This window comes from Mobula birostris, chromosome 32 (genome assembly GCF_030028105.1).
Source record: "Mobula birostris isolate sMobBir1 chromosome 32, sMobBir1.hap1, whole genome shotgun sequence".
Taxonomy (NCBI): Eukaryota; Metazoa; Chordata; class Chondrichthyes; order Myliobatiformes; family Myliobatidae; genus Mobula; species Mobula birostris.
Window position 1 is genome coordinate 9692953 of NC_092401.1, and position 11845 is coordinate 9704797.

Genomic DNA, 11845 nt, shown 5'->3' on the forward strand with positions numbered 1-11845 from the left:
GCTCTTTCCCCGTGCCCCTTGGTGCACTTTGTGTGTAAAATTAATCTATCTTTAATATTCAGCAGTTTGGCCTTTTATGGTTCTCTGTGGTAGACAATTCCATGAGTTTATCACCCTTGAAGAAACCTTTGTTCTCAATCTCACTCAAAACCCTGTGACCCTTCATCCAAGTGAAACATCCACCTCCAAACTAGTGTCAGAATTTTTAAACTGCAATTTGAACCCTGTTCTTGACTATAGAGAGACAGACAGCAGAGACATCCATTAAGTCCATGTCCTCTATCAATCACCTATTCGCTACATGAATCTCACTTTTCCCCACATTCTCACCTCACCATTGCCATCAACCCACTCCAGCTTTCGCATTTACCATTCCTGCAGTTTAGTGGCCAAGTAACCTCCCAGTCCACACATTTTGGGAGGAAACCAGAATACTGGGAAAAAAACATGGTCACAGGAAAAAAGCATAGAATTAAGCACAGAGTTGAGATTGAGCCAGGCTTTTCTAGTGTTGTGAGGTTAGCACTTAGCTATACAGTTGTAGAATCAAAATTGCAGAGAATGGGAAGATTAGGGTTGCCCCTGGAGAATCTGCAAAGCAGTTATCCAATCTTTAATTTCTCTATTGAATGCAGTATGCTAGATTAAAATAATTACAAGTGAATCCCTGGGAATGTTATTTGGTCCCTGAATGATGCAATGGGAATAGGTAAAAAGATGTTGCATTTCTTGCAATGGCTTGTGAGAATGTCAGAAGGAAAGTAGTTGGTGGGGATGGTGGTAGAGCAGAGAAACAAATTCCTCTGGAGGAAATGGAAAATGTTTAGTTGCGATCAAGATAATCCATTAGTAAAATGTAACCGTAATTGCATGCTTGATTGCATTGGGATGGGATGTTAGTATATTTTGACAAGGGGATGGGCATTAAAGAAGCGAATGGGTTGTAAACGAGATCTTTAAAATTTGAGGTCCTGCATTTGTTGACCTGGTGATTAAGCATTCAAATTTACTACCAAATCAAGTTCAATTTAATCTTTAGGGAATCTTGTATGAGTCCCTTTACACCTGTGATTTTTTTTTTTTTTTTTTTGGGACTTTGTTCTCTGTTTAGTAATGGTCTACACCTTTATTTCTTCTGCCCAAGTGCATGATCCCTGTACTATATTTCATCTGCCACTTTGTCCGTTCTCCTAATCTAAATTGTTCTGCGGAACTCTACCATTGTATCGTCTGCAAACATGACCATTAATTCTTTCATTCAAATCATTGATATTTAAAGTGAAAAGAAGCAGTCCCTACACCAACATCTGCAAAACACCACTAGTCACCAGCAGACATCTCTAAAAGGCCCCCTGTATTCCCACTCTTTACCTCCTGCCAGTAAGCCAATCTTCTACCTATGTTTTTTGTATCTTTCCTGTAATACCATGGGATCTTGTTAAGCAGCCTCATGTGTGGCACCTTGTCAAGGGTCTTCTGAAAATCTAAGTAATCAGCATCCACTGACTCGTTTCTGTATCCTGTTTGTGCTTACCACTAGGCTAAGCTACACGACACAGTGGTTAGCACAACACTTTACAGTATCAGTGACCTCAGTTCAATTCCTGCTGCTGTCTGTAAGGAGTTTGTACGTTCTCACCGTGAGTGCATTCGTTTCCTCCGAGTGCTCTAGTTTCTTACACAGTCGAAAGATGTTGCAGTTGGCCATTGTAAATTGTCTCGTGATTAGGCTAGGATTAAATTGGAGGTTGCTGCGTGACGTGGCTTGAAGGGCCAGAAAGGCCTGTTCTGCGCTGTGTCTCAAATAAAAGTACCTTTTAAGAATGCATAGTGAACTTGGTTGCTGGTCAAACAACCCAAGTCTTTTGAACTGTTGCTGTGGATGACTGCAAGTAGGAAAATCTTCACTCTGATTTTCTTGAATTTGATAGTTTTGATAGTATAATGTTTTGTATACAAGATGAGAGCTTTAATCCAAAGAAATTGGGATAAAATGACTGGACTGTTAAATGGTTTCTCTTTCATTCCACAGGTAACTACTACAACAGTGGCAGTTACTCCAGTTCAGGCACGCCAGGGGGCTACTCCTACAGCCAGAATGATGGGTATACCCCTCCATTAAAAAAGCCAATCAAGCCACAGCCTTCACTTCAAAAATCATCATACACTGGTGGAGGAAGTGGTGGTGGTTACCAGTCTCAGCAGCCCTCGTACAACCAGAGCCAATACAGTAGCTACAGTCAATCCCCGCTTTCAACCTCAACAAAACCAAAAGTCTACAATAATCAAAATTATTCATATTCGGGATCCTCCTATAGTACTTCCTATTCAAGCCAGAGTCTCGGTGGTAGCATGGAATATGAACGAAAAGGTGGTAAGTAATTTCCTTTTTCTGTTCGATTAATCACAAGACTAAAGGAAGTTCATAGACAGTGTGTTGGATGTGCAGTGGTATTTAGCAACAGCAATGTTTTGAAAATAAGTCAAGAAACCTGCTACCATTCAATCAAAAATCAGGCTAATCATAAGCCCATAAGCCATAGGAGCAGAAGTAGGCCACCATTTCATCATGGCTGATCCATTTTCCTTCTTGATCCCATTCTCCTGCCTTCTCCCCTTAACCTTTCACACCCTCACTAATCAAGAACCTACCAACTTCTACCATAAATACACCCAATGACCTGGCCTCCACAGCCGCTTGTGGCAGTGAATTCCACAGATTCACCACCCTCTGGGTAAAGAAATGCCTCTTCTCCATTCTAAATGGAGGACCCGCTATTCTGAAGCTTTGCCCTCTAACGAGACTCCTGAACTGTAAGAAACATCCTATCCGCATTCAGTCTGTCTAGGTGATCCATTATTCAATAGGGTTCATTGAGATCCCCCTCTCATTCTTTTAATTTTGAGTGAGTACAGGTCCAAAGCCATCAAACACTCCTCATGTGGTAACCCTTTCATTCCTGGGACTATTCTCATGAATCTTCTCTGAACACACTCCAATGTCATACATCCTTGAATAAGGGTCCCATAACTGCTCACAGTACTACAAGTGAAGCTTCACCAGTGCCTTTTAAAGCCTCGGCATTATATCCTTGCTTAGAAATTCTCATCCTCTCGAAATTAATGCTAGCATTGCCTTTGCCTTCCCCACCACTGACTCAACCAGCAAGTTAACCTTCAGGAAATCCTACAAAAGGACTCCCAAGTCTCTTTGCACCTCTGATTTTTGAATTTTCTCTCCATTTAGAAAATAGTCTACCCTTTAATTTCTTCCACCTAAGTGCATGACTGCACACTTCTTGGCATTGTGTTCCATCTGCCATTTCTTTGCCCATTCTCATAATCTGACCAACTTCTTCCGCAGACTCCCTGCTTCCTCAACACTGCCTGCCTCTCCACCTAGAAACGTAGAAAACCTACGGCATGATACAGGCCCTTCAGCCCACAAAGCTGTGCCGAACTAGGCTTACTTATAGGTCTCTTATTTTACTAAGCTCCACATATCCATCCAGGAGTCTCTTAAAAGACTCTGTTGTTTCCGCCTCCACCACTGTCATCAGCAGCCCATTCCACACACTACTCTGCTTTAAAAAGAAAACAACAACTTACCCCTGACATCTCCTCTGTATCTAATTCCAAGCGCCTTAAAACTATGCCCTGGCCATTTGTGCTAGCCACTTTAGCCCTGGGAAAAAGCCTCTAACTATCCACAGGATCAATGCCTCTCATTATCTTGTACACCTCCATCAGGTCACCTCTCATCCTCCATTGCTCCAAGGAGAAAAGGCCAAGTTCACTCAACCTATTCTCATAAGGCATGCTCTCCAATCCAGGCAACATCTTTCTAAATCTCCTCTGCACTCTTTCTATGGCTTCCACATCCTTCCTGTAGTGAGGCGACCAGAATTGAGCACAGTACTTCAAGTGGGGTCTGACCAGGGTCCTATATAGCTGCAACGTTACCCCTCTGCTCTTAAATTCAATCCCACGATTGATGAAGGCCAATGCACTGTATGCCTTCTTAACCACAGAGTCAACCTGCGTGGCAGCTTTGAGTGTCTTATGGACTCGGACCCCCAAAATCCCTCCAGCCCTCCACACTACCAAGAGTCTTGCTGTTAATGCTATATTCTGCCATCATATTTGACCTACCAAAATGAACCACCTCACACTTATCAGGGTTGAACTCCATCTGCCACTTCTCAGCCTAGTTTTGCATCTTATCAATGTCCCACTGTAACCTCTGCCAGCCCTCCACACTATCCACAACACCCCCAACCTTTGTGTCATCAGCAAATTTACTAACCCATCCCTCCACTTCCTCATCCAGGTTATATCTTCATATTGTCTGCAAACTTGGACACAAAACCATCAATTCTGTCATCCGCCATTGACATGAGGTAAAAAGGAGTGGTCCCAATACTGAACACTACTAGTCCTCAGTAGCCCACAAGAGAATACTCCTTTTATTCCCACTCACTGCCACCTGCCAATCAGCCAATTCTCTATCCATGCTAATATCTTTCCTGTGATACCATTGGTTCTTGTCTTGTTAAGGGCCCCCCATGCAGAATCTTGTCCAAAGCCCTGAAAATCCAAGCACACAACATCCATTGATTATCTTGTTATGTTTGTTCTTTCTTCAAAGAATTCCAGAAGATCTGTCAGGCAAGACTTTCCCTTAAGGAGACCATGCTAACTTTGGCCTATTTTTATCATGTGGCTTCATGTACCCAGACACTCATCATTAACAATCGATTCCAACATCTTCCCCCAACCACTGTCAGGCTAATTGGCCTAAAATTTCCTTTCTTCTGCATCCCCTCCCATTTCCCTTCTTGACGATGGAGTGACATTTCCAATTTTCCAGTCCTCTGGAACCTGATGATTCTTGAAAGATCATTACTAATGCCTCCACAATCTCTTCAGCTTCCTCTTTCAGAACCTTGGGTGTAGTCTCTCTGGATCCGGTGACCTGTCTACCTTAAGACCTTTCAGCTTCCTAAGCACCTTTTCCATAGTCACAAACAAGAGAAAAATCTGCAGATGCTGGAAATCTGAGCAACACACACAAAATGCTGGAGGAACTCAGCAGGCCAGGCAACATCTATGGAATAAATACAGTCAGCATTTCGGGCCGAGGCGTCGACTGTAATTTTTTCCATAGATACTGCCTGGCTTGCTGAGTTCCTCCAGCACCTTGTGTGTTGTACCTTTTCCCTAGTGATAGTAGCTCCACTCACTTCTGCTCCTTGACACTTGGATCTCCTGAATACTGCTAATGTCTTCATTAGTGAAGACTGATGCAAAATATTTATTCTGGTTATCCAGCATTTCCTTGTCCCCCATTACCACATCTTCAGTGTCATTATCCAGTGGTCCGATATCTATTCTCGCCTCTTTTTACTCTTTCTATATATCTGAACATTTTTTTGGTATCCTCATTGTTGACATTGGCTGGCTGACTTTCATATTTCATCTTTTCTCTTTTTTCATTGCTTCTGTTGGTTTTTAAAAGCTTCCCAATTCTTTAACATTCCCATTAATTTTTGCTCTATTATATGACTTCTTTCACTTGTTGTTTTTGACTTCCTTTGTCAGCCACAGTTGCATCACGCTGCCTATAGATACTTAGGTATGTATCTGTTTCGCACCTTCTGAATTTCCACTATTGCTGTTTTGCTGTCATCCCTGTTGGTGCTTTCTTGCCATCAACTTTGGCCAGCCCCTCTCGTGCCTCTGTAATTCTTTTCACTGCACTGGAATACGGATGCATCTGACTTTATTTTCTCCTTTCAAATTGCAGGATGAATTTTATCGTATTATGATCACTGCCTTTTAAGGCTTCGTTTAGCTTAAAGTTCCCAAATCAAATCCAGTTCATTGCGCAACGCCCAATCCAGAATAGCTGATCCTCTAGTGGGCTAAATCACAAATTGCTTTTAAAAAGTCATTTCGTAGGCATTCTACAGGTTCTCTCTCTTGAGATCTAACACCAACCAGATTTTCCCATTCTACCTGCATATTGAAATCCCCCCGTGATGATCATAGCATTGCCTTTCGTCATGCCTTTTCTATCTCCCATTGTAATTTGTAGCCCACATCCTGGCTACTGTTCAGAGGCGTGTATCTACTGTAACTCCCATCGGGTAATTTTACCCTTGTAGTTTCTTAACTCTACCCACAAGGTTTCTATGTCTTTCAATCTATGTCACACTTATCTAAGGATTTGATTTACATTTTTACCAACAGTTAACACACCCTCTAACTACCTGTCTGTCCTTTCAATACAATTTATATCCTTGTGTTAAGTTCACAACTATGATCTTGTTACAGCCATGACTCAGTGATGCCCACAGCATCATACATGCCAATCTCTTAACTGTGCTACAAGATCATCAACCTTATTCCATCTGTGTTGTATTGAAATAGAACACCTTCAGTCCTATATTCATCACCCGTTTTGACTTTGTCCCCATGTTACACTAGAACCCATTACAGGGCAAAATTGCAGTCACTAGAATCTGCCTGTGTGTCCTCAGTATCACCGCGCACTACATTTGCTTGTATCTCAACTGCTTCATCCTCACTCCATCATCCCACTTCCCATCTCCCTGCCAAATTAACTTAAACCCTCTCTTAACAGCTCTAGCAGACCTGCCTGCAAGGATATTGGACACTCTCAGGTTCAGATGTAACCCGTCCCTTTTGTACAGATCATACCTTCCCCAGAAGAGATCCCAGTGATCCAGAAATTTGAAGCTTGCCTCCTGTTCTAGCCATGCATTTATCTGCCAAATCATCCTACTCTTACCCCCACTGCAACGTGGCATGGGCAGCAATGCAGAGATTTCTAGCCTGGAGATCCTGCTTTTCTGCCTAACTCCATAAATGATCTCTTTAGGAACTTCTCCCTTTTCCTACTTTTGTCATTGGTGTCCATATATAACCATATAACAATTACAGCACAGAAACAGGCCATCTCGGCCCTTCTAGTCCGTGCCGAACTCTTACTCTCACCTAGTCCCACCGACCTGCACTCAGCCCATAACCCTCCATTCCTTTCCTGTCCATATAGCTGTCCAATTTAACTTTAAGTGACAATATCGAACCTGCCTCAACCACTTCTGCCGGAAGCTCGTTCCACACAGCTACCACTCTCTGAGTAAAGAAGCTCCCCCTCATGTTACCCCTAAACTTTTGCCCTTTTACTCTCAACTCATGTCCTTTTGTTTGAATCTCCCCCACTCTCAATGGAAAAAGCCTATCCACGTCAACTCTATCCCCCCCATAATTTTAAATACCTCTATCAAGGCCCCCATCAACCTTCTATGTTCCAAAGAATAAAGGCCCAACTTGTGTAACCTTTCTCTGTAACTTAGGTGATGAAACCCAGGTAACATTTCAGTAAATCTTCTCTGTACTCTCTCTATTTTGTTGACATCTTTCCTATAATTCAGTGACCAAAACTGTACACAATACTCCAAATTTGGCCTCATCAGTGCCTCGTACAATTTCAGCATTACATCCCAACTCCTATTCTCAATGCTCTGATTTATAAAGGCCAGCATACCAAAAGCTTTCTTCACCACCCTATCCACATGAGATTCCACCTTCAGGGAACTATGCACCATTATTCCTAGATCCCTCTATTCTACCGCATTCTTCAATGCCCTACCATTTACCATGTATGTCCTATTTTGATTAGTCCTACCAAAATGTAGCACCTCACATACATCAGCATTAAATTCCATCTGCCATCTTTCAGCCCACTCCTCCAACTGTCCTAAATCTCTCTGCAAGCTTTGAAAACCTACTTCATTATCCACAACTCCACCTATCTTAGTACCATCTGCATACTTACTCATCCAATTTACTACCCCATCATCCAGATCATTAATGTATATGACAAATAACATTGGACCCAATACAGATCCCTGAGGCGCACCACTAGTCACCGACCTCCAACCTGACAGTTATCCACCACTACTCTCTGGGGTCTCCCATCCAGCCACTGCTAAATCCATTTTACTACTTCAGTATTAATACCTAACGATTGAACCTTGCTAACCAACCTTCCGTGTGGAACCTTGTCAAAGGCCTTACTGAAGTCCATATAGACAACATCCACCGCCTTACCCTCGTCAACTTTCCTAGTAACCTCTTCAAAAAATTCAATAAGATTTGTCAAACATGACCTTCCATGCACAAATCCATGTTGACTGTTCCTAATCAGACCCTGTCTATCCAGATAATTATATATACCATTTCTAAGAATAATTTGTTCAGTTCCTTAATGCGTCTCTGAGGAGCTGCTGTTCGGTGGAGGCTGGAGATCTCCCAGAATTCTTACATCTTGTACAAAGAACAGAACCTAGTCCCTGAAGCCATTCTCACTGCCCTAAGTATGCACTGATGGGCAAAGAATGAAGAAAAAACTTGACATAAACTTACTTGGCCTGTGCCTATTCTCGCCTGTCTGTGTCGTCCTTACACTATAGGGGACTGAAGATAAAGGGATATTGTGCATTTTATTGGTCCTCTGTTGCAGTTAACATTAATGCCCTCCGTTGATCAGCCTTGATGTTGCATCCTAGCTGTGTTAGGCAAGCCAGGGTAGTACGATACAGAGAGAGTTGTTGCCCATGCAGCAGGCTCCCCCTCCCCAAGGAGCTAATGAATCCAAAGGAGCAACAGAGATCAATATAGTTAGGATAAGCAGAAATAGCATGTGGGGGGTGTGTACGATATCCTTCAAGAATGAATACTGCACGTCATGCTTTTGAAACCTGCACATTTTTTGAAAATTCATTTGGCAGATGTGTATGCCAAGTGCATTGCTTCCCTGTGCATTGAAACCCTTACTGTCCTGCAGTGTACAGTAATTCGAGGTGCAATCTCAAAGTAATTGAGTACTCTGGTTTGAGCACTACTAGGGGTCTTGTTCCCTTCTAATGTCTGTTAAGCAAGGAAAGTGGCCAGTAAATATATAATAAAAAGCTGTGATTTTATAGGATACAGTGGTTCGTCATACGGCTCTGGAGGGGGTAGTTCATATTCTTCTAGCACATCAGGCGGTTACGGAGGAGGTGGAAGTACCGGTGGCTCTTATTCTGGTAAGATCTATTGAAGTGTTATTAATGTCATTAACTGTGACCGCAAATTAAAATAATTATGGCTATAAATCTGAAAAATGGTGGGTGCAAGTAGTGGATCAAGGTAGATCGGAAACTAAAGATGGGCACTGTAATACGATATTGGTAAGCCCGAAGCTGTTACAGCTTGGGGACATTGGAGTTTGCAAGTTCAATTCCAGTGCTGTCTGTAAATTGTTTATATCTTCCCCTGTGACCACTTGGGTTTCCTCCCACAGTCCCAAGGTGTGTCGGATAGGAGGTTAATTAGTCATTGTAAAGTGTCCTGTGATTAGGCTAGCATTAAATTACATTGGCTGGAAAGGCCTGTTCTGAGCTGTATCTCTGAATATAAAACGTATGACAGTAATTGAGCAATGCAAGCAATTAACAGATTTCTTAATAAAATTGTTATTTTGAGAAGTAAAGCACCGTTGGAAAAAATGGTCAAACCTTGACAAAAGAATTTAAAATCATTAAAGGAATGTTTGTTTATTGTCACTAAAAATACAAAAATTGGGAGTTGGAGGAGTTCACAGGATTCAACAATGAAGTTCTCAGAATTCTGTTTGTTTTTTTAAAAAAAGAAGGTAAACTGCCTGGTAGAAGTTACTGAATTCTGGAAATAGGGGGGGACTATAGTAAGAAAGGAGAGCCAAGTATTGACTATCATGTTTATAAAACACTTGTCACAGGAGAAATTAATGAAACTATTAATCAATTTGGTAGACCACATGGCCTACTTCTTGGGTTGTGAAAGAACTTGGTTTTGATCTTGCAAATTTTCCTGAATTTTATAAGTTACCTATAGGGAAGCAGATGTGTGTTTCTAGTTAAAGAATAATGGGTAGCATACTGATACAGCAGATAGTGATGTGATAATGACAGCCTGTGGTTGAGAGCCAAATGCATGCATCTTGATCAGAAGACCATGAAGCGTAAGAGCAGAATTAGGCCATTTGCTCTGCCATTTCATTGTGGCTGATTTATTATCCCTCTCATTTCCCATTCTCCTGTCTTTTCTTGGTACGTCTGAGATGGGCCAAAAGACCTGTTTCTATACTCTGACTCAAACCCAGGCTGGATTCTGACCTTGTGTGCATTCTGTGTGGAGTTTGCATATCCTTCCTGTGACTAACTGGATTTTTCCCAGGTGTTCCAGTTTCTTCTGTCACCCCAAAAATATTCTAGTTGGTTCTAGGTCACAGAACCACAATGCCAGAGTTGATGAATAGGTGAGAGAGAATAGGTTTGACCTCCTGATCAAAGAAGCAATATATTTGCCTTGAAGGAGCTCTGATATTAGATTAAAAGAATCTGCAGACATTGGAACTCTGGAAAAATGCTGAATATTCTGAGAAGGTCCATGGAAAGAGAAGGAAAGTTCATGTTTCAGGTTGAAGACACTCGTAACTAGTAGAAACATTTATTCATTTCCCCTCCTGGCATGAAGCAAGAATAGGATGGGCTTGTACTGGTTAGAAGAATTTGAAGTGATTGCTGCAAAGCTAATAATATTTTTATATGGATGGAAACTGGGAGATGTGAACTGGCAACTGGGGTCAGGGAAGTTCTCAATAGAACACAAATCAAAACCAACTCTGCAGACGCTGGAAATCTAAACTGTCCAATTTTGCTAACTTTGTAAATTGTTTACAGGGTACTCATCTCAGAGTGGCTATAACGCACCATTATCTGGAGGATATGGTTCCAGTCAGTCATCCTATTCAACCTCTGGTGGGGGCTATAGCCGAGGGGACCACATGAACAGCTATCAGTACAGATAAATACTCAAGGCCAGGGCCTGTTACGGAAACTTCTATATCCTTTCTGTTTTATTTTCTAACTGCTGTATCTTTTTTATGCTGCCAATGAATTTTAAAAAGAAAACACCGTGACCATTTTCCACTAGCACTGTACACTCTTATGGTTGAGTTTAATAGCATTCCTGTAGTGAGTAATGCTGTGGTATATGACGCTTCATTGTAGTGTTTAGGATCCAGACTGGAATTCCAGCACCACCTCACTAATTGGCACAGGCTGCCTTCGATTTTGCTGTGGCAGAGGGCCTACTTCAATAATTCTGCATCGTCATATTTGTATAAAATTTTAAATTATTTGTCTTGGAAAGTAGTGGAAAAAGGACTTGATAGTGGGCATTACTGTCAACTACTGACCAAATAATGCCCTGTGTTGGACAAGATACTGTACTGACAAGATCACAGCAGATCAACTTGGTGCTGGCTTGTATTGATTGAAGATTTTTTTTGTGACCCCCTCCAATGCTGTAATATTAAGCAGAACTTTTGTCTCTTTCCATTTTTTCCCCAATCCCTGTGTTATTGGCACCTTCAATTGTTCCTTTTAAAATTAAATTTTAAAATAGTACACCAAAATAAGCAGTAATGCACTCTGGTTCCAGCGATTCACTTTGTAATGGGTCATTTTTTTTTGCCTGGCAGTTGTGATGCTTTAATATCCCTCCTTCTCTGTAATGTATAACTCTTCAATATTTTTCCTTGTCTAGAAGTGGCTTTGTTCTGAAATGTACTTTTCCCAGTTTAGTTTTATAATTGTGTGAATTATTTTAAGATACGATGTTTTGTACCTTTTTTCCTGTATTAGTTGAACAGTATTGCAGTTGATCTTCCTCAGTGGTTGAATAAAACGTTTACAAAGTAATGCAAATGCTGAACTTTGTGGTAACCAAA

General features: G+C 41.5%; 1 protein-coding gene across 5 annotated transcripts in view; it reads left to right on the forward strand.

The window, feature by feature from the left end:
- Positions 1 to 11845, forward strand: part of ilf3b (interleukin enhancer binding factor 3b) — an 81135-nt gene extending 69290 nt beyond the window's left edge. For all 5 annotated transcript variants that reach the window (XM_072248196.1, XM_072248198.1, XM_072248200.1 and 2 more), the window contains 3 exons: positions 2033 to 2374; positions 9015 to 9116; positions 10794 to 11845. In XM_072248196.1, the coding sequence (XP_072104297.1) occupies positions 2033 to 2374; positions 9015 to 9116; positions 10794 to 10921 (572 nt within the window). In that variant the 3' untranslated portion in view covers positions 10922 to 11845. The remainder of the gene's footprint in view (positions 1 to 2032; positions 2375 to 9014; positions 9117 to 10793) is intronic.